This window comes from Seriola dumerili, unplaced genomic scaffold (genome assembly GCF_002260705.1).
Source record: "Seriola dumerili isolate Sdu_G_001 unplaced genomic scaffold, Sdu_1.0 BDQW01000161.1, whole genome shotgun sequence".
NCBI classification, from domain to species: domain Eukaryota; kingdom Metazoa; phylum Chordata; class Actinopteri; order Carangiformes; family Carangidae; genus Seriola; species Seriola dumerili.
This window is the reverse complement of record NW_019174416.1, coordinates 5,455,346-5,478,738: the sequence shown is the minus strand read 5'-3', so window position 1 is coordinate 5,478,738 and position 23,393 is coordinate 5,455,346. Positions and strand designations below refer to the sequence as shown.

At 39.0% G+C, this 23,393-nt stretch overlaps 3 protein-coding genes across 3 annotated transcripts; 1 reads left to right on the top strand and 2 right to left on the bottom strand.

The window, feature by feature from the left end:
* Positions 1-2,349: 2,349 nt before the first annotated feature.
* Positions 2,350-6,499, bottom strand: fnta (farnesyltransferase, CAAX box, alpha). The gene is made up of 9 exons (XM_022751921.1): positions 6,339-6,499; positions 5,713-5,798; positions 5,268-5,382; positions 4,876-4,980; positions 4,577-4,703; positions 4,184-4,332; positions 3,869-3,931; positions 3,371-3,563; positions 2,350-3,249 (listed from the first exon to the last, which is right to left on the bottom strand). The coding sequence occupies exons 1-9, from the start codon at positions 6,464-6,466 to the stop codon at positions 3,082-3,084; spliced, it is 1,134 nt and encodes a 377-aa protein (XP_022607642.1). The 5' UTR covers positions 6,467-6,499; the 3' UTR covers positions 2,350-3,081.
* A 1,003-nt stretch (positions 6,500-7,502) lies between these two features.
* Positions 7,503-15,452, bottom strand: aup1 (AUP1, lipid droplet regulating VLDL assembly factor). The gene is made up of 12 exons (XM_022751835.1): positions 15,159-15,452; positions 13,731-13,868; positions 12,863-13,013; positions 12,029-12,216; positions 11,372-11,444; positions 10,659-10,732; positions 10,178-10,244; positions 9,776-9,878; positions 9,526-9,663; positions 9,277-9,416; positions 8,961-9,049; positions 7,503-7,875 (listed from the first exon to the last, which is right to left on the bottom strand). Exons 1-12 carry the CDS (start codon positions 15,197-15,199, stop codon positions 7,830-7,832), a joined length of 1,248 nt encoding a protein of 415 aa, XP_022607556.1. The 5' UTR covers positions 15,200-15,452; the 3' UTR covers positions 7,503-7,829.
* An 868-nt stretch (positions 15,453-16,320) lies between these two features.
* LOC111226593 (cathepsin L-like) lies at positions 16,321-22,923 on the top strand. Its single transcript, XM_022751825.1, has 14 exons — positions 16,321-16,731; positions 17,453-17,563; positions 18,124-18,205; positions 19,045-19,100; positions 19,282-19,354; positions 19,851-19,964; positions 20,114-20,262; positions 20,378-20,474; positions 20,609-20,689; positions 20,945-21,064; positions 21,212-21,276; positions 21,481-21,571; positions 21,730-21,788; positions 22,269-22,923. The coding sequence occupies exons 1-14, from the start codon at positions 16,483-16,485 to the stop codon at positions 22,341-22,343; spliced, it is 1,422 nt and encodes a 473-aa protein (XP_022607546.1). The 5' UTR covers positions 16,321-16,482; the 3' UTR covers positions 22,344-22,923.
* The last annotated feature ends 470 nt before the right edge of the window (positions 22,924-23,393 follow it).

Sequence of the window (23,393 nt, the reverse complement as noted above, 5' to 3'; positions counted from 1 at the left end):
TTTTTCATAGAGTCAAAGTAAGGGGCATGAAGAGCCATGTAAGAGTGAATGTTTCCCACACTAATTCAAGCCTTGAAATAGATTATTATTATTATAGGCTGACAACAGTTTGTGCTAGAGTAGGGTCTGTTCATTTAACTCATTTCATTTTGTTATGCTCGAAAAAAAAAAAATTGAAGTCAATTATAAATCATCCTTTAGGCATTGGCTGGTTGGTCTGGGGACAGCAGATGCAGAAACTTGATTAATACCTTAAGTATGTTTCCTGCACATTTAGTACCAGTACAAATTGCTGTGATTGTTCTGCTACACAATACAGGAGATGAATAGTGGTACTGGTTTCATGCATACCCATGTAGTTTTGATTTGATTAAGTTGATTAACACACTGCTACAGCAGTTTATTAGTAAGAAAGGAAGAGAAGAGGAACAGTGTGTAATGTGATGAAGTGGAAACACAGTGTACTGGAGGGTTAGAGATATAGATAGTGACAGTGTAGATACACATAAGAAACATTTCTTATTGTCAGTAAATCTCATGAATAGACCAAAACCAATAATGATTTAGTCCGTCTCTCAGTGCATTCCCACTTCCCAACTCTGTCTGTGCCTCTCAGCCTCCACACCATTGCTTCTAACAGAATAGTAATAATAATTTAATTGTATAGGACGTTTTCTATTTAACTTTTCTTGTGATGCTTTTTGCTGTGTTAAACGGAGGCTGGGTGGAGAGACATTTTGATTGCACATGGTAGCCTACTGTTTCAGTTTCCATTTAAATCTATTCCAAATAAAATATTTATTTGTGTTATAGCAGTGTATAGAGACAGTATGGTACCATGAGTCTTTGGCTACAGTTTATTCTGGGCCTTGTATATCTGGGTATTTCATCGCAATAAAAACCCTTCTAACTTTACAGGCATATGAAACACTCATGTCTTCCCGAAGTGTTTAAACAGTGAGACAGGTGACAGGAATGACAGTCATGACTTAGTTTGTCTTGCTGCTTTTCCAAACTTGCAGTTTTCATTTTCTCTGAGTTTCTACTACCTAGTTTCTGTATCAAATTACATTATGAAAATACAGCATTTAGATAAATATGTGTCCCTTCAAAATGTGCCGTATGGTTCTGGTATCAATGTGTCTCGTTGTGAAAAAATAACACGTAGCTGACTCTATGGTAAAGGCAGAGGCTGCAGAATCCCACACAGGATTATTTGCCTTTTCCACCATTTATAAGAACCAGATGTCTCAGAACCAAGCAGGAATCTGTCCAGGACTCTACACCAATACACTGGTCTCCTGTTAATCCACCATGTCTGTGCATGCATCCTAAAGAGTAGCCTGTGGCACCACCAACCTTCATGAGAACTGCTGTTGTGGATATCACATATGGACACCTGAATGGAAGACAGATTTATAGCTGCTGTCTGTCTTCTTCAGTGTCATTTGTACTTGTGCTGGGTTTAATTAGTATTTTAATGACACACTGTCTGGGACCTTTTTGTTTGTTTGTTTGTCTCTGGGTTGAACCACTAGGGAGCACTGTCCTCCAATCACTGCTTGAAATGATGCAGCAGGTGTCTGGTCTGTTTTGTCTAAGTGGATGAAACAGTGTGGCCAATATTCATATACACCTTGCAGCCTGGGTCGTGTGTCATGTAGCCCATTTTGTTATCACAGCTTTTTTTTAGCATCTTTATTTGGGGACAAGGGGAGAAATATTTTGTAGCTTACTTGTATATTAGACAAAATTAATCACATAATCTGCCTGTTATGTCACAGTTTTCATACGCCCCTCATGTTCAGTCATGTCATTACTGCTGATGACGTGAACTTGCTGATCAGAGTGTCCTCCACGCTAATGAGGAAAAGCAGATAAAAGCAAGCACTGCCACACTAATATCAAGCAGCCAGAGAACCAGTAATTACAAACTGCTGGCTGCTTGGTTAGAAAACTGGAGGGGATGAATTGTGTTGTAGTGTCAGCAGAAGTAGAAACAGCTGCATCTAGTGGAGTAAATCCATTTCCTAGCTCCAAGGGAGTCCAGGACATGAGGCTGTAAGTGTCAATACATGAGCCGTATACTCAGGGGTTGGTTAGTTCAGTTTTATCCTGCCAGCACGGCGCAAAAAAAAAAAAAAAAAAAAAAAGGGACCATTTAGGATAACTGATATAGATGTGGGTGAAAAAGCCAAGGCTGAGATGTTGTGCAAGTCATTGATCAGAATGCAGCAGTACATCACTGGATTTCATCTCTCACCTGCTTTATTATGAATGGTAAATTAGTTTCACAAACCACTGCATTATTACAAGTTTTTATGTTTCATAAGACCCCCCCCCCCCGCCCATGAAAACACAAGTACATGAACCCTATGTCTACATTCACCAAACAATTAAGAAATGTTCCATGATTTAGATGAGTGGGTTACATGGACACAGTACTTAATTTAATGTCTTATTTAGAGTCACTGTGTGACCATTCAAACATGTTCCTGTATAAGGAAAACTGCTACACGCTAACTTATCAATGACATATAAAAAAAACATGTCTGAGTGCTCCTGCTGGTATACATCTCTGATCAGATATTAATTCAGGATGTGGACCTACTAATGCTCAAAGACTACATATTGGACATTTGCGTAAATGCAGACCCACACACAGAGGTGTTATCAGTACCCATGGCCGGGGGCTGCTGTCAGTGAGTCTAAAGAGAGTAAAAATAAATCCAAAGCTGCCAATAAACTGGATAAATGTATGACACTGATGTGTGATTATATAGTCAGTTATTATTCTGGTTTAAGGTGAAAAAGACAAAAATAATCTGATGCAACATGTCTCATTAGATTTCAGTAAGCAAGAGATTTACTGATATCTACTGAGAAATATTCTTTGACTTGACTTGTATGTTTGACTGTGTCAGTCTCAATGCCTTTCACTACATGACCTTATTTTTGTGGTTATTTTAAGAAACTTCTTCAGCAATATACATTATAGCAATTTACAGTACTATCAAACCACCTGGGTTGGTTCTGCCGACAGTATTAACGAAGCAGGATAGGAGTGGAAATGCTGTGAGTCTAGCTAATTTCCTGCTGCCCAGATGCTGGCACTGACGGTTCAGGGTTCCCTGCCACAGGCTCGTTGGAGGGATCACTGCTTCCATATTTGCCCTTTAAAGAACGTCCCAAAAACAGCCAGTACTCCTTACGGATGGTGTCCTTCTCCTGTGCTAGAAGTTCACAAATCTTCCCAGGAGGAACGAACACAGGAAGGGTGAGAAAACAACGTTAATTACATTATTTCAGGGTTCAAGTTTAAGTTGTAACAATTTCTAAGATTGTTTTTAGCCTTTAACAAAGCACCTACTTCTAGAGCCTTTCTTAAAGTTTCCTTTTGTTCCTCTTCCTCCACACTTTCCTTTTGGTTACTGATCTCCAAGGCATCCTCATAACAATCAAACAGAAATGCTAGAAGGTAAGGTGAACAGTGTGTCTCCTTAAGCTCCAGGACTCTCTCCAGCAGACCTGGCTGAGATGACAGACCTCTGTCTTGCAGCATCCTTGGGGAAGAAGAAGAAAAAAAAGGATACTGTCAGTGAGCTTTTCCATTTTTAATAACAGAGTCTCTGCTCAGTTTTTCCCCTCTAGCATGCCATATATTGTGGATGTCTGAATAGGGAAGGCACATAAAAATGTCAGTTATTCTACTCAAGAATAAGAAAAGAAAATCTCTTTTGCTGCAGCTCTGAACAGGATGAATAAATTCATATATCAGATCAAATATAAACATGTTTGCTATTTGCAGATTTCCTGAGACTTAGATCTGCTGTAGGAAAAATGATTTGTTATGTGTTTTTCATCTTACCCTTTCAAATAGTTCCATGCGCTTTCATTGTGGGGAGCCTTCCTGATCTGGCTCAGACAGTACCTTGCATCAATAAAGAAAAATAAAGGATTGGTCAAATATTAGCAGACGTGATGCTTATCGCTCAAGAAAAGACACTCCCTAGGAACTGTACTGTCTCCTGGACACTTTAACATGTACAAAATCTCTTCTCATGTAAAGAATCAGATCTGGTACAAAGAGTCCCTCTAAAAACACCACAAGCTTTTATCCAACTTCAAAGGTGCAAATTAACCGTTTGTCCAAATCTTGTATATTTTGGGACAAAGTACTCACTGTATCTCTCTCTCCACTATGGTTGGATCAGAGTAACCTGTAGTGTGAGAAATTACAAAATGCCTCTGGTTCCATGCAGAGTTATTCCTCACATCTTCTTCCAAAAGATTCTCCACGAACTCCAGCTCATTATCCCACAGTTTGTACTCCTGAAAATTGAATAAAACAAGCGTTGGCAACAAACTTGTTTATGTAATCATGTAGTGCTTTTAGCGGTGGCCCTGCAATGCTTGAGACAAATACTGACTAAAGAAGGACTCAAACAACACAGCAACAAACAACCAAATTAATAAGTGCAGGATTCAGTCTGGCAGAGAGGCTCGCTGTGGGCAGAAAACTGGACATCATTCCTCAGTTTAAATGCCAAACTCTGCTAAGAGCTCCAACACCTACCTGGATGACCCACTGTCTGTGCTGCCAAGCGTGGTAGTTCTTTGCATCTTGGCTGAGAATGTCCGCAATGAACTCCAGTTCCTCAGAAGGGTCATTCAACCACTCCACCACCATACGTCTGTGGTGCCTGGAAGACGAGTTAGGGAACCCATCCTTATATTTAATGTTTTCATTAAACTGAGTGATTTTAGAGATGTCCCGCTCCCACCCTCGCTCCCGCTCTCTTCTCTCTGTGTTTTTGCAGACAATTTAACAGCAGATAGATAAACATGACCTGAAATGAATTTGCAGGCACTCACCAGACTTGATAGTTTTTGGGTTGCTCCTCAATGATGGCAGTAATGTACCTCATCTCCTCTCTCAGGTCCTTTGATAGGGCTTGCAGTAGTACTCGTCTGTAGTGCCTGCACATTACCAAAGCCAAATTTAGTTTACACTTCATTTCACATAGGGCATAGTCATTTTCAAAACATAACCATTCTAATCCAATAGTTGTAATCCAAGATTAAATGGTTCACTGCAGTCTCAAGATTTGCTCAAGCACCATTTAGAAAGTCATTCTATAAAATTCTATACTTTTAAACTGAAAATAGCTTTCAAATTGTTCTGCCTCCCCACCATATTATGAAAATGAAACACTGCTAAATAGCATACATTAGTTTTCCATACTCCAAGCCAGCAGCATACTCACCAAACTGTATAATTTGCAGCATTTAGCTCAATGGCATCTGCTGTCAAGGCGAAGGCCCGGTCACTTCTTTCATCATTCTTCAGGAGAGCACGGAAATAGTCATAGACATCTGAGACTGTTGGATGAAATATATGTCCAGTAATTATAAAACAACAAAGTTCTGACTTACACAGCTGCTGATTATCGGTTTGGCCAGGACATGTCTGTGCTACAAAAAGCGTGGCCTTCTAGCACCTGGATGTCAGAGCTTCTGTGTGCAGCTTACTCAAAGCAGAACTGAAAGGACAAAATTAATAAACTTTTATAAAAAAAATAATGCTGTGAAAATTGTATCATAGTGAGTAATAGTAAGTATGGTTGCTCTGCACATGTTTGCTTGGCATCTTCAAGCTTATGGTGTCCTCTAGTAGTTTACATGAGTCCCATCGCTTACTAACAATCTTACACTTTTCAGAGTAGGCGATCTTCACTACAGGATTTGGTCCATCATCCTGAGGAACAGGCTCCAGGTCAGCCCACTCCTTTCTGTCTCTGAAACACAAAAAGACGGGGGTGGATTTCCTGGCTGCTAACCTACAACATCGCCAGAAGGCAGCTGATGCAACTAGTGCTTCAGTTCCAACTATGTTTACCACATTTGGTTAACATTTGTTTAACAAATTCGATTGGTTAATGTCAGTTTCCTTTGTGAAAAAATGTACATGCAAATTCATGTTGCAATGGTCGTTGTAACGTTACGTCAGCACATTGTATATTCACTTTGTTAGCTTCTGAAATGACCCAGCTCGGGGAAGGGCGGGGATGAAATGACAGAACTGAACCAATCAGTTAACACATAACTATACAATAAACGTGTTAACCGTTTACTATCGATTCCAGTGACACTACCGATAACGTCACTCTGGCAAACATTAAGAAAAGTCACTAAGAAAACTGACATTAAACTAGAAGTTATCACGCATTATCATGTTATTACAAACTTAAGTTACTGGAAGAAATGCTTAGTTACCATTAGAGCAGCTACCGAGCTACCCACACAAACATATAGGGAAACTGTTAATCAGACACTACCTGTAAAATAAATATCGAGTTGGGTCAATGACAAAATCATCCCCGAGTTGGTCCTCAGCCTCTACATCAAACTCTTTATCTTCTTTAACCCCCACAGATTCATTTGAAGTTTCCTCGACACCTGACATTGCTAACTTGTTAGCTTAATCGCGTCTATGCTCCGTGAGGCCGGAAGTGAACGTAAGATCCGGTGAGGCAGAAAGCTGCCTTTACGTACTGCGGGAAATATTGCACTTTTAACAATAGCTCTGTTTAGGGAATGGTCATTAAAAAAGGGCGTTTAAGGGCAGAAAATGGTTGCGGAGCCAGCAAATGTGAAAAAACATGGGTCGATGCCCATGTTTAATGCACTGTCCAAATATCCAGGTTTTCGTTGGCCAGTAACTTCCGATATGCTGAAATGTGACGTTTACGGGCCAGCTTCCTGCCTGTGTAGTACCCATACAGTACCTGACTGAATCTGAGTGACACTAGACCTAGCAATAATTTTACAAGCATAGTACTTAGATCAGATACATATCGTGAGGACAGTATATACAGTACGTGGTGGTGGGCCAGTCGTTTGTCGTTTTTGCCTGTCAAATCGCATCAATAAGACATTTTTCTAAACCGGTGGCTGTCAGCTCACTTTTACATGATTATGACCTGTTTCAACAGAATATAACCCATCTGCCTTTTAACATACTCCATAAGACTTACATTGTTGTTGTAAATGTGTATCAAGACTCAACTTTGTGTAACCTTCCCATTTTTCACACAACTGAATTTACTCAAAATATATGAATCAACATTACTCACTAGTCTCAAGTTTTGGACAGTTTTTGTGTTCATGTGTAAATCTCTCCTAAAGCTGGGGAGGACAGAGGAGACTACAGACTATTTTTCTCTACAAGTGTTGGGGGACCACTGAGCTTCAGCGGCTTAAGCAGATATGTATTATCTGGCTCCCTCTTATGGCAGAATTTGGTTATCTTGAATTTGATAAAATAAAAATAGGTTTGAACTATTCAAATACAAATCATTCATATTCAAATTTAAAACTTTCCTTGCACAAACCTGCTTAAACTGTCCTTTCGATTATGTTAACCTTGGAACATTTGAATCATAACTCCAATCCCAAAATAGCAACAGAATTGTAATGTATTTGAAATAATTTTGTAAAGGCAAGGTCAAGCTGAACTTTATTTTCATCATCAACGACTCTGGACATTATAAAAATAAATAGATGATTCACAGTCAGTGGATCATAATACAAATTGTTATCAAAATTATGTATCAGCCAGAATGAAGAATTAAAGACATGCATAATAACCATTGCATCAACTTATACATGTTCTGAATACTTGTCCCCATTGTTTGCTATTAACAAAATCTGTTTTGTAACAGAACCTGTTGACAGAATATAAAATCACCATTCAAATTAGACAGCTATGCAAGCAGTATATGCTTCTTTCTGACAAGTTTTCAATGATGGCTTGACCCAAAGTGTGTTCAGTGACTGTCGTCTTGATCCAATCCATGTTTTTCAATGTAGCGTCTGGGAGAGAAAAACAGATAAAACCATTAGTCAGCACACACACGCAAGCGCGCGCACACACACACACACACACACGCACGCACACAAAATCAAAAAAGGTGTTATAGCAAACTCGCTAACAAACAGTTGTTTATTTACACATCCAACAGTTACAGAACAACATTACCATTTACTTGGAGTCATGTGTCCTTAAGCTGCTAATTGCTCCTCTATGGTCAGCAACTAGTTGCTAACTTCATCTGTCGACTGCTTGGTGATGGGCATTTAGTGTATGGTGAGTTTATTAAAGATTTTTACTGAAGACAGTTGAGTGCTGTGTCTAAAAATGACACTTATGAGAGGTATGAGCGTAAACCAAAATAGTGGAGTTGTGGGCAGAAAAACCAAAACTGTGAGCGATCGGCCCCTTTCTCATTACACGTAGCTATCCAACCCATTGTTAATAGAAAAATACTGATTATTGCAACTCTAAAGTTACACTAGGTATTTGTGTGCAGTGTCACCTACAATCTACAGTGGTGTCTGATCAAAACTCATGAACTTCATGAGCCAGAATATTGTCAGGTGACATTTAGAAAAAGAGACAAGACAGTTTAGAGGTCTAATGTTGGTCACTCGACTTTTCTCTCAATGACTTGCTCCCTCACTGCTGTGTCAGAGACTGTCTGGATTTCAGAACAAATCTGCAGGGTCTAAATTGGCAAAGACAGGGTAATTTTTTACAGAAGACTTTTGCCTGGCACATCTGTAACTGTAACTGTAGAATTAGTATTGAGTGACAGACACAGCGCTAGGAATGAATTCAAAGCAAATCTCAAACCAAATGAATATTGCATAACTGTTCACTCCTGCACAACTGCAAGATGTTGTGCATAATGAAGCAGCGTTAGCTGTTCTGAGGTGTCTTATTAACATGAGCTGAACAGACAAGGAGCATTTCCAATGAGTCCAGAAATATATGATTAAAACAAATCGTAAGAGAATATCAGAAAATTTAATTCCACCATGTACGGCTGACCGTTCTGCCATCTCTGCTGCAATATTAACATAGATGCAAATCCTCTTACAAATAATAAAAACCTCACCTTCTTGCAAAATTATACAGCGCTTCTTTTCTCTCTTGGAGAGACAAATGTCTGTCAGCTGGTGATTTCCCAAAAGATTTGGCAGCAGGCTGCAGATGAAAAAAAATTGTGAAAGATTGATGCATCTACTGCACAAATTAAATCTATTTAAATGCGTGACATCATAACTAAAATCCCCCCCACATGTACATGCTTGGGTTAGGTTAAGTTATCTAGGAAATATCAAATTCATATGTTCACAGAAAATGGATCCAAATGATTGATAAATAAGTTAGAGAGCTCAGAGATAGCCGCAAACAGAATCAAAGAGTCAAACCTTTATGGTGGGAGCAGAACCAGAAGAGTAGGAGCTAATCTTTGAAGGCCCAAATGTAGAAGTCCCAGTTGCTTCCATTGGAGTTTCCTCCTTGTTCTCCAGCAGATTTGTTATGGTGGTGTCAACACAATTGGTTTTTGCTGTTTAAATTCAATAGACAAATGTAAGTGCATGTAAAGTTAAAGAATGGGCAGAGGAGAGAGTTGGTAGGAATGTTGGGTCAAAAAGTAAATTGAAATAGTGTCATACCCAAGTCCTTTGCAATGACATTCAGGGGGACATGAGGCAGCACATCCTTCACTTGTTGGGCCATCTTCGCAATCCTGTGGTCATCTGTGCCCAAACTCTGGACCATGAAACCAAGTCCAATAGAGCCAGGTCTGACACCTAGTGTCAGGAAAACAATAGTTGACACCCCCCCCAAAAACAAACCTTGCAAACAGTGGAATCTTTTCATGTACAGAATCAGATGTATTCTGGGTTTATTTGATTAACATACCGGTAGATGTTTGTGGTACACTGTGTCTTTTCCTTTTGATGTGCTCTGCTTTATCAGCTTTAGTGATCTTGGTGGAGACCAAGCCAAGTTCACCTGCTAGTAGCTGAAAAAGACAACACACATTAAACACACTTATAGCTGCAGCTATAAAGCAGAATGAGGAGGAATTGGTGACTGGACTAAATATTAAATATAGGGGGGAAATCAGAAATCTAACAACATTGTGCTTTTAGGGAACTATAGCTCCTTGTAGTTTACCAAAGAGGAATATGGGTATAGGCATTGGGGCCAGGGAAATACATAAACTGCAAAACTGTATGGCATGTTTTTCTACACATTTGTTTTTACTGTTACAACTCTAACCCTCTATGAATCCACTCAGCTGGTAAACATTGGTTTTACCTCCTGGACTTTGTTGGCAACCTCCTGTGCGGACTCGCCATCTTGTCTGGAGACTGGTGGGAGCCAACTGGGATGAAAATCACAAACAAAACAAGCAATGTTAAGAAGATGTGACAACAATTATGGCAGAACAGAAATGCTCAAAATCATCAGGAGACTACTTAAAAACTGAATTTGGAGCTCAGAGCTTTAAAATTTACTTATAAAAAGCAGTTTAGTTTAAAACCATTTGACACTCATGCTCAACATTACCGGCCAGAGAAGATGAGCTTGGGGTTGTTGCTTGTGTCAAGACCAAGTGTTTGTTTTTTGTACTTGGTGGATCTAGTTCATGTAACCTGCATCGCTACAAAACCACCTCAGTTTCCAAGAAAAATAAATTAAGTCTAATGATTACTTGATTATTAGCCTCTGCAGAATATTGTGATTTAATTCTAAAAAGCAATTGCTGATAGAAATAATGATACAAATTATTTAGTACCTTACATGATACACTGTACATGGAGCAAAAAATGTCCACAAGAGCTCCATCAGCCAACTGGACTCTGGTGTGCTCTGTGGACAGACAAAAGACAACAGAGTCAATCAGTGTTTTATTACAGTGTAACCTGACATACCCTAAATTCAACTATGTGTGCACGGACAGACACAGAAAGTATAAAGACAATAACAGCTATGGTGAGGTGTCCTGGTGACCCAAACAATCCTGCATCTATTCACAAATAACCTCACTTATAGTAAAAGCCCAACTTAAGCCACTGTTGCACACAGTAACACAAGACAGAATTACTCTGGGTACTGAGATTGCTGGATTAGATTTAAGCAGCCCACACTAAGTAGCTTGCTGCTACTTGCAGGAAATTTCACTCATTTTGTAATGATTTTCCAGAGCTTAGAAATGGTCCATAAAATGCATTATTCTCCCTCATTGATTTCCTTACCTCCTCTGTATATTGACATTTTGCTTTTTAGTACGGTGTTAAATGCAGTCACATTGTTACTTTTTAGTTTATGTCACTACTAAACACGACAATATATCACTTCTCTTGTTTCAACACACTCACAGACACACACACACACACACACACACACACAAGATTCAAGCTGCAGATGCTGTTAACACAACATATGATCAATAATATTGTAATGATAGTTATATATCTTGTCTTAAAAGTCAGGTTGAAGTGACATTACCAAAGCAATCAATGGTCTGGTCACCCTTAAGGCCACTGGCTGAATGGAATCAGTCAGTGAGAAAGGCCAGGAGCTGAGAGGAAAATAATAAATATAGTACGTTAGTTGGATAAGTAAACAAAGAGAAAACTGTCAATACAGTCAGATTTATTTCAAATGTATAATATTAAATAATATTTCTTAAGTTAATCACATCATTGAGATAACACAGAGGAACATGAAGCAAACTGCCAGCAACTTTTTCATGCCAATTTAGTCACTGTTAGTGTGTAATGAAAGACTAATATTAACTGAATTTCAGAACTCCACAAAGAAAAGGATTGCTGCAGTTTTCACTTCCTTACACTAATGTCTCCACAGAACTCTGGAGGGAAATTAGAAAGGGGAAACTACCGCCAAAGTAATTCATCTCCAGTCTCAACGTGCAGGGGAAGAAGGATGATCACTTGTGGCCAGCTTCATCATTCTTTTTACAACCAAAGTCTTGAGTTTTCATGTGCAAAATACAGATGGATCCCAACATTTACTGTTGTGATTTACAACTAGTTTAGTTAGTAAATGAGAAACAATTATCCAAAACCAGAAAAAGGAGAGCTGAATCAAATATCAATTCTTACAATGAGTGGTTTACACTGCTACGCAAATGTTTACACTTACCTGAACTTGAGCAGGCCAGCGCGGCCGTTTGTGGTGTCCTCTTCAGGAAACAGGAGCAAAGGTGCGGTGCCTTCAGTGGAACAGTATCTCTGAAGAGACTCTCCTATCGCTCCCTGGCCAGATGTTGAATGGATTTCAAAGAAGCCTCTGGCCCAACACACAAAGCCTGTGGAGCCCTCTAGCTGGGGCTGGTGAGGAGAAAGAGACAGAGCAAGATCACCAAACACAGCAATATTTAACAATGTACAGAACAATATATTGCACAAAACTAAAAAGACAAAGACATATTTTGTGGCTGAGGGACAGTAAAATGGCCCAGACAGCGAGCAGGTAAGACTTTAACATGCTTTCATGCACCACTGCACACACAGTCTCCGGTGCAAACATACATTTGTCATCTGCAGCCAAGTGTTTCTACAGAACATGATGTGCTTTCATCCTTGCCGTTTCATCAAGGGAGCGTTCACAGAGCTTCAAAAGTAATACTGACATGTAGGTGATCTAAAAGGGTTTGCTATTGCTCCAGTTGTTAACACAAAGCACAATGAACAGAACCTAGCAGAGTCATGTCATAAGGTTCATCTGTGACTATCAATGCTATAATATATACAGCATTGATTTGAACACTGTGCAGTTTTCCACATATATGATTAAGATTTTGACAGATAGGTGCATGTCCACAATTACGTCACTGCAGACATGTTAGTTAGTGTGTGCTGACAAGTGCCAACTCGTGCAGGAAGTGTGTAGCATTCTTATGATGGAGAAAAAAAAGTTTAAAACATACTGCATAACATAGTTTAACAAACATAAAAATTTAAAAGCCAAACACACAGTATTGCAGGGGGTCAGAAGGTTGATGATGTTGTGGTCGAAGTCTGTCACGTGATTGCATATGTACAGCTTGGTGTTTTTGTCTCTGGAGCGAGGGTTTTTCTGTCTCACATGCATTCCCAGGACTGAGCACATAACTCTCACAATAAATCTGAAAGCAAACAAAGAAAAGTGGATGTAAACATGATGCAATTGTTAACTACAAGGAAGTCAATATAGTCCCCAGAAAGCACAGAATTGTAGATGTGTTATTTTTCCTAACAAATAATAAATCACTCTTGGTAACAGTCTTCATGGAATAACTCCATATGGTTTAATGTATATGCATTATCTAATTATACAGTCGTCACCTTTATTTAAACACTGAAATTACTGTGAACAAGGTCTCATACACAGGAGGTCATGTGTAAAAGACACATATCAAAAACATTGAGCAGCCATTTGCCTTAATGGTTTTTAATGGTGTTGGAATAATTGTATATATGAATTTATCTCATATTTACTAACTAACCATGTATCCTGCTTTATAGGCCTATAATCATGCATATAGTTTAACATGTATCCATACAGTTTGTCTTATGATAATAACCATGCATAGCTGAATTTAATGCAGTCATTACAGCTGTGAGCAATCATGCTGCAGTTATTTTTAATGGGATACTACACAGTATGCATAGAAGTTTGTTTTAGCATTAACTGGCACTGCTTTTCCTTAGATTTATATCGCTACATGTACCTCTATTACTATGATTGCAGACTTTGATTATTATGGATGACACATACGTGACTACTACCACACATACTACTGTCACAAATACAATAATTATTACTGCTGAGAGAGGAAAAACTGATACTTTAAAATACTTGCCTTCTAACAAAACTTTCTGGAAGTGCACAGCTGACCAAGAACACGTGTATACCAATAAAAATCCGTATTAACATCAAACAAATGCCAACTGGAAAGTAAATCAGCAACAGCAGGAGAACAACTGCATCTTTGGGGAACCTGTACAAAGAAAGACACATTTTTAAATGAAATAGATGAAACATGAAAAAGGTGAAATGTTGTTGATGGTGAGACATTCACAGGCCACACAAATCACACTGACAGGTAGTAGTGATGAAAAAAATGTACTCAAGTGAGAAAATCTAAAACACATGCCATTTGTGAACTATATTTATTTTATTACTATGCATACTTATATTGACTCAACAAATAAATGCAGATCAAGGTTAACTGCTAAATATCATTCTTTAGTTGAGTTGCCATGTTATATTACCTAATAATAAAAAATATGACAGATCAGATGTATCATACAGAGAAGCTATAGATTACATATTCAACAAAAACTCAAGAGTCCACCACTGTAATATATAATACTGCTGGAACATCTCTTTTTGTCCTAAACCTGCTGCTTAACTATTAAATTAGAGTTTAACACTTCAATATGAATTTGAACAATTCTCTTAAGTTTGGAGAGTAAGATAATTAAACACAGAAAAAAAACAGCCTTTACTAGGGAGTCAGCCTTAGTTTTAGTTTCAGTCTGACACTTAACCACAGTCCGCAGCTGTCATTCTCTCCGTTATTACACGTGTCACTCAGTGGTTGGCTTAGCACTTAGATGCTAGAGAACATCTGGGATGCCCAATATTGGTCTGATCCAACATTATAATCGGTACTGCTGCACATACAGGTCTTATGTCCCAAATGTATGTGAAATATGGGGCATCTATTCTTGGAATAAATGGTGGAGGTACAATTTTCACTTTTAAAATCTGAGGTTATTGGCAAAGTCATTCACCATATTCCACATTCACTGAGGTACAAATATTATTTCAGCCTTTTGTGCCAAGTTTAAATATGTTGGGTCTCTTAGAAAACTTCATTCTCATCTGTCAGCCTGTCGTAATTTTACAATGTCAAATTCAACAACTATCTAAGGCTAAGCTAGCTAGTTGAAGCGCATTACAGCTAATGACCGCGAAATATTAACACTAAAATTAGGATTGCATAAGGTTGGATAGTAAACGTAAGCAATAAAACGTTTATGTATACCGTCACTGGTACACAGCTAGATTAGCTAGCTAGCTTTATGTTTTATAAAAGCTTTGATCTCCCTTCGTTCGGAAGCCTAGAGTAGTTAGCTAGCAAACAAATGACACCGATAACAGAATTTTGTTTTTCTTGAACACACAGAATAAGACAGCAATGTTGCTGTAGTCGTGGCTAATTAGCATTAGCTAAAGGTTATGTGTGTAGCTTACACTGGCTAACTGCCGTTAGCTGACTTACCGACGAAAGTCAAACATGTCTTCAATCCCCCGAGTCTCCATGTCTGCCAGTCAGACCTTCGCTCAGAGGCTAATGCTAAGAATACAACCTGATCCCTGAAAATAAAGAAGTCATAACGTTCACGACAGCAGTTTTGTCATCCGGCGGGCAAACTGACAGCTAACGTCACTGTTTCTACGGTGAAAACGTTTTCGGGCAGCTATACCAGCTGCCAGCAAGTTTAAAATGTTAGCTTAGCAACAGATGTTTCTGGCCGTGGTGCTAGCAGCGCTAGCGCCTCTGTTCCGCAGCAACAACAACAACAATACTTCCGGTCAGGATTCTCTAGAATAAAAGCACCACAAAAGTAAGCTAATTCAAAAAGGATTTCAAAATTAAAGCCCCACGCATGAAAATCAAAGAAAAGTTACGGTATTTTGTCGTCATCTAGTGGTTGAATTTGACAGTCGCATGTCAATTAATTAATGACTCACATTTCATGTGACTGGTTTACTGCTTATTTTTACCATAAACCTTTAGAGGTATAAACTAAACAGCAATTCTCTGCAATACTTATGGTCAGTGAGATTCTTAAATACCAAATTATTTAGTACTTGCCAATGTGTAAATGAATCACAACTGCATTCAGCCCCAATACAAGAGCAGTAATTTGCAGTTCCATTGACAACTGATGACTCTCTTGATGAACTTAATAAACTAGTACTATCATTATGATACAGAACTAATTCAGAAAAAAAGAATGAAACACACATGGCAGAAGAATGGACAGAGGATAGACTACAAGATAATCGTTTCAATTTTTCAGTTACACAGCAGGTTATTGAAGCCCGGGACTCATTTAAGACAGTTATCTAAGATATTTTGTAACACATACCATATATTTGAATGACTGTATTACAGCAATTTAGGTGTGAACATATCCAGTACAATATGCTTGAGTTCTACTATTACTTCATCACCCAATGTCCTCACTGATCCGGATTTCTTTACTCTGCCCTAAAGAGTGCCACATACTTGATGTGATTTGTTAACCGGTTATTACGGATTTATAAGTGACATTATTGTTTAGTCATGAGTGTGGGTACGAGCAATACAGTGTATGGGTGTTCACTGCATGTTTCTTGAATGCACCCCGCCCATTAATACTCCCTGTCTCCTCCCACAGTCTCATCCCAGGATTGTTTGGCAACAACATCGTGTCTCTTGTATAATTGCTGCTGATAATAATATCGATTTTTCTTTTAGGAAAACAAACATCCCTCTTTTTAACCGAGCACAGACTGGACATCGGTCCCTTTTACTTTTGACAACACACCGGGCCAACATGGTGGTTGGATTCCGCTCTTGTCTGGTAGTCCAGTGGCTGGCACTGGCCGCCGTTCTCGGCACGGTGTTCGGGCTCGGCGAGGATCTCGACCGGCCTTTGTTCGGGCCTCCCGGCTCTCCTATCCGGCTGCATGAGTCCGACCCGGGCCTGAAGAAGGCTCTGGAGTTCGCCGAGGAGCGCTACAACCGGGGCTCAAACGCAATGCACCTCCGCAGGGTCAGCCGGCTCATCTCCGCAACCAAACAGGTATCATAAATACACACGGTGGCTTTTATTATCATTTTTATTCACTCAAAGTATACTGTGGTCTTCAGTTGTCGCAGTGTACTGGTGTACTGGTGTACTGGTGTGGCGGGGAACATTGGTTATATAACGACTTACTCCATGCGCTAACAGTTATACGTGCTGATTTCTTTGTAAACAACAGTCCGGTCTGGGGCCGTCAAACCAAGAGTTATCTAAACAGGCCGGAAATAATTGGACTTACCTTCAAAATAATGGCATCAATTGTTCACTGCGGTATTAACGTTTCTTGTGCATACAATAAAATGAGCACATTTTTATGATCACATTTTTTTTGGTTTGGTTTTTAGTTCTGTACTTTCTCTGAAGCCCAGAAAGAAAGCCTCTCAATTTTCATCTTTTCATTCTGGCAGGAAGTCGCGTCATTGAGTTTAACCTGGCTTGACACTGACAGTTAAATGGCCTCATTATCAGCGCAACCATCTGAGTAGTGTTGCTAGTGTTGCTCGAGAAGAAGCATCCAGATACTCCAACATATACAACATAGATTTGCAAAAAGCTTTGTCTGACTAAATGTCATTCAAATGTACAGATGTCATATGACCACTAGGTACACTAGACTGCAACACAGTCAGCATCATGCCTGAATATATGCTTCATTAAAGAAAATGTATATTGTTTGTAAATTCAAAATTACCACTGTATCTGTGTGTCTGTTTTCCAGCTGGTTAAGGGAATCCGCTACACTATAACAGTGGAAGTGAGTAACACTCAGTGTAAGAAATCCACCATGCTCAGGACATGTGACTTCTATCCCGAGTCACAGAAACTCAAGGTAGGATGTGTGTGTGTGTGTGTGTGTGTGTGTGTGTGTGTGTGTGTGTTGTGTGTTTGTGTGTGAAAGTAGTTCATTGTTGTGGTTTTAAATTAGCAGATTTCTCTAAGAAGTTTGTAATATGCCAAAATGGGAATGTGCTTGTGTGTGAATTTAACTCTGTATTGATTTTTTATTGCAGAAATGTAGTTTTGTTTGTTCAGCAGAGATATCGCCAGCTAAATGATCTTGTGACTTGGGTTTGACTTGGAGTTACCCCAAGCATGCTCATGTCTCATGCCCTCATGCATGCATACACTTGGCTGACACATCACGTTTCTTTGTTCGCCTGTTCTTAAGACTTTATAGTGAAAATGAAGCCAAACAAACAAGCAAATGCTCTTATAAATGAATCACATGCTCTGTTTGATGTTGTCAGTTTGGCCTTCAGTGTGTTAAACACATTATTCCACTTATCAATCAATTTGTAACACCCCATATATATAGTATATGACAGTATAATCAGGTTAATACAATGTTCGTACATCGATATCAGCTGTGTATGTTTATCTTTGTATCAGACGGAGCTGTGCGTGTTCGAGGTGTGGGATGTTCCCTGGCAGGGCACTTCGACTCTGCTCAAACAGAAGTGCCAGCCTAAAGGTCAGTCAGGAGCATGTCAGCAGCCAAACACACTGATCATTCAACATTTAAGATTTATGACTTTGCTGCTACAGCTGTCCCGTCGTCACAATATAGCCAAAGAACACAGTTATGGCACAGTAAGTGACTGTAGTTCCTCTGCACTGGTATCTTTTTTATATCTTTATTCTTACCCCAAGAGGTCTCAGTTAGCTGTAGTCACTACTGTGACCTCACCTACTGTTTATGTGGTTTCAGTGTAATCCCATCATGCTTTTTTCAGTTATAGCAGCAGTATCTTCCAGCATGACACTGGCCCAATCAAACTGGTTAAAACAATGTATATATAGAAAATAACCTATAACGTTCTTTATACATCACTGTTGTATTTATTGGCACTGATCATGCCAAACCACACAGTCAGCGCATGGACTTAGTTACTGAGCAAAGACTATGCAAACATTCCCTTCATTTGAACCATATCTTGCAAAAAATTGAATGTTGCCAAAAAAAAGTAACAGGATTTGACCTTTATTTCTCCGTTATTATATAACGCTAATGTTCATTAACCTGGTCAATAAGTGATGCTTTAAACCAAAGAGATAAATTAGGTAAAAGGTTAAATAGTAATAGGTCTACTTATAAATGTTGATTTTATTTTTCCACTAAATGAATAAAAGGCCCCACTCTATGATTTAGTGTTATGCAGCAAAGAATCATGTCAAAATTCACCTTCAGTGATCTCCATTTATTTGACTTACTAATGAGAAAACCAGAGGCAACACACTTTTGAACACATGAAACATAAATATAGGTGTTATGTACGTCGACATTAAACATGTTTTCCTCTGTCTTGTCAGTTGAAGTAGAAGAGACCAACAAGGTGGAGGATTCGTCCACCAGCCAGTCCCCGGAGGTAAAAAATGATATCATTATTACATGAATAACAGAACTGACAGTAAAATGTTGATGTTAAGTTTGGCCTTGTTATATGCATGTTGTCTGCCATTTGTCGTGAACTGCTACAATCGACTTGAACTCGAGACTCGAGGTTTGTGCTGTTGACTCAGTGTGTTTGTCTGCTCTTTATCTGACAGGAGTCTGTGGAGCTGCTGGGACAGTTCAAAGAGTTCATGGCTAAATACAATAAGGTTTACAGCAGCCAGGAGGGTAAATGACTGACACGTATACATACCTCGTGCACACCAAGCATAGCAGGTGCACAGTGTGTTGCATTCCTTTCTGCACACCTCTTTATGCACTCACAGCCCATTGTGTCCATCCTGTTTGAAAACTATAAAGCTCAATAGACAAAGCTCTTTTGTACTATTGGTTATAAGCATTTCATCAACAGTGAATAAACATTACCTAATTTGAACTAGCAAAGAATCCTAGATGAGAGATTGAATACAACATAATCAAGACAGTTAAACACAAAATAAAAAGATGTAAAAGGTGTAAACAGAACAACAGTTTTTGTCTCCATCCCTAGGAGGTATTTTCTAGCTTTATCTATCTATCTTGATTTGTTGAGTGTTGGATTAAAATATATTTGACACTGACCATCTGCCTTCTCGCTGATTGTAATTCACTGTAAGAGTATCAGCAAGTGGAGTAAAAAAAAAAAGTCTTTTTAAATGTGTGTATTTGACCTTTGACCCTGCAGAGGCAGACCGTCGCTTGCGCATCTTCCACGAGAACCTCAAGACCGCTGAGAAGCTCCAGTCTTTGGATCAAGGTTCAGCTGAATATGGAGTCACCAAGTTCAGTGACCTCACTGGTGCGTGTCTGTGTGTGCTTGTATTTCCACACACATCTAAGGAGGAAATGTAACTTCTGCTTATTGTGTGTGTTGCTTTAGCTTTTCTTTTAAAAAAATCCTCTTAAGTAACACAAATGTTTCACTGTTCTCCGTCTGTTTCTCTCTAGAGGAGGAGTTTCGCTCTACATACCTGAACCCGCTGCTGAGCCAGTGGACTCTCCAGCGACCAATGAAACCAGCCTCTCCTGCCCGTGGCCCTGCCCCTGCCAGCTGGGATTGGCGGGATCATGGAGCTGTCAGTCCCGTTAAGAACCAGGTACCAACATACAGAGTTGATTTTAGTGCAGTCATTCTCAATAGCATGCTCACTAATGAATACATTACAGCTCCTGCCTACGTCATGCTGACTGGGGTGTGTGTGTTGCTTGCAGGGTATGTGTGGATCCTGCTGGGCATTTTCTGTGACAGGCAACATTGAAGGCCAGTGGTTCCTGAAAAATGGTGCATTGCTGTCACTTTCTGAACAAGGTAACAAAGACACATGCACACACAAACAGATGACAAAATAACTCAATTACATTTCCTGCAGGAAAAAAAACAACTGTTTACAGTTACAGATAAAAGCCACGATTTGATTGGTGTATTGATTTGTCCCCTTGTAGAGCTGGTTGACTGTGATGGGCTGGACCAGGCGTGCAGAGGAGGGCTGCCATCAAATGCTTATGAAGCCATTGAGAAACTGGGTGAGAATTAAATGAGTGGAGGCCAAATGATGTGTGCAACCACACTGAGACATTTTGCTCCCAATCCAAGGAAATTACAGCTCATTTCTGACTCTGAGCAAACTGCAAAAGAGAGAGGATTATATAGACTTGCGTACATCTGTGATTTATGCTGACAAAGAGAGGAGGAGGTGGATTTTTTTTATTTTTGCATTAAAGCTGACTATGTGTGCAAACTCTTAACCTTTTAATCCTTCTCCCACATGTGTGGTTAAGGTGGTCTGGAGACAGAGACTGACTACTCTTACACAGGACAGAAGCAGAGGTGCGACTTCACCACGAGGAAAGTGGCCGCCTATATCAACAGCTCTGTGGAGCTGTCCAAAGATGAGAAGGGTGAGTGGGCAAAGCGCTGATAAATATGTCCCCAGATATTCCTTCTAAAATACACATGAAGAAAGTTTTTATTAATCAAGTAGTAGATATTGTCAGTTTGAAAGAAGAGGCTGTTAAATCAACTGATTTTGCCTTTTTTTTCCTCAGAAATTGCAGCTTGGCTTGCTGAGAATGGACCCGTCTCTGTTGCTCTGAATGCCTTTGCAATGCAGGTAACCACTATTACACTGTTACACACCTCCACAGCTGTGACAGAATCATTATAATTTGACATATTTAACACTCTGCCATCACCTGCATATACATCTAGTTATAGCACAATTATCATGTCACACTGCATCTCATTTTCACTAGAATTTAATTATCAGCATGTAACCATATTTAATTCATTTTAATTATGTTTTGTATTTCTGCAGTTCTACAGGAAGGGTGTTTCTCACCCTTTTAAGATCTTCTGCAACCCCTGGATGATCGACCACGCTGTGCTGATGGTGGGATACGGAGAACGTACGTTTTTCTTTTTTATGCTATTTTTATCCTCATCTCATTTACCCAGTTCTTACTCCCAAGAACGAAGAGAGAGACACATTTGTTTATCGTGTCAACAACATAAAGGATGATTATTTGCAGTCAAGTGCATTGTATGGGTGTTTTTGTGTTTTCAGGTAAAGGAATGCCATTCTGGGCCATCAAAAACAGCTGGGGGGAGGATTATGGAGAGCAGGTAAGACAACTAGGGCTGTAACTAACGATTGCTTTCATTGTCAATTAATGTGCAAATTATTTTCTCAATTAATTATTTAGTCTATGAAATGTCACCTTTACAGTTCAATAAAATTCAGTACCACAGCCCTGCAACATATGACGTAATTATTAAGATTTGAATATTGAGTGTTTCTGGCACTGGCAAAGAGGTTGTTTCAACATCATGTAATAAGGCCACAGTCTGGCTTTTAGGTTGCACTCTAATGTACAAAACATAATATTGTTTTGTATTATTTTGCATTAATTGGAGGGTTTGATGACACAGGATGAAAATAAAGAAAAATGAAAATTATGTTAGTTTTCCACTTTGTTGCTGCCCATTTAAAGTTGTGAGTTTGTGCATTTTTTGACTCTCTCTCTCTGTCTCTCTCTCTCTCTCTCTCTCTCTCTCTCTCTCTCTCTCTTTCTTTCTCTCTCTCTGTCTCTCTCTCACAAACAGGGTTACTACTACCTATACAGGGGGTCCAATGCATGTGGGATCAACAGGATGTGCTCATCTGCTGTAATCAATTAAACCACATACCACAGCTACCAGCTGGCCGTACCTCTACAAAACTCATATGCACATTTGATCCAGATTGCATGAAGAGTGTCAGAGTCAGACACACATAAAGTCCTGCTGAAGCTACTTCTCTGTTAAACCAGACTAGTGTTGCACCTTCATACCTACCACCTGGTGACACTTTACCATAAATGTACCAGCTCTGATAAAGCTAGTTTTGCTGAGAAATCTTATCATGGTCATTTTAAAAGTATATTTTTTGTGCACATTTCATTCCGTTAGTGCTGCAGGTCATAATGACTGCTGTATTTTAGGCAGTATTTACAGTATTTTTAACTCAACTTTCCTCACAGTAATTGAGCCCATCTTTGATAAGGTATGTGTACGAATTGTTGCTAGACTTATGTCTTGTCAGTTTTCTTCGATGTTTTGTTGCCAGTGTTTGTGCTAATATTATGTTATGTTTGAGATGGGCTTTTGAAAGTTGGGGGGGTTTCCATATAGTGGTTTGCACAATTACAACAGAACTGTAGTGCAATTGTAATAACAGTGTGAAATGAATGAAGTTTGAATAAAAAAGTGTGGAATCCTGTTCTTTGTTTATGGTATTTTTTTTTCCTAGCTAAACTGGAACAACTAAATGAAAATGTATCAACACAATTAATGTAACATTAGATTATAATATGATAAGATTATAATCTAACACACACACACACACACACACACACACACACACATATATATATATATAAATGATATAAATATAATATAATTAATATAAAGTAATATATGCATAGTATATATACTATACTGATTTACTGATAAACCACAATGGGAATTAACACACTATTACAATTACATATTGAATCATCTCAGTAAACTTAATTCATTGGCCTTAAGCAACAATTGCTGAAAACTGCTATCAATAAAGACAACCTTTTCTGTACTTCGTAGTGTGTAAGAACGGGAGCTACACTGAACACTAACGATCTTGAATGTTGCTCAAATTGAGATTAAGCGAAACTCTATTTCCCACAATGCAAAGTCACTGCCACGGAAGAA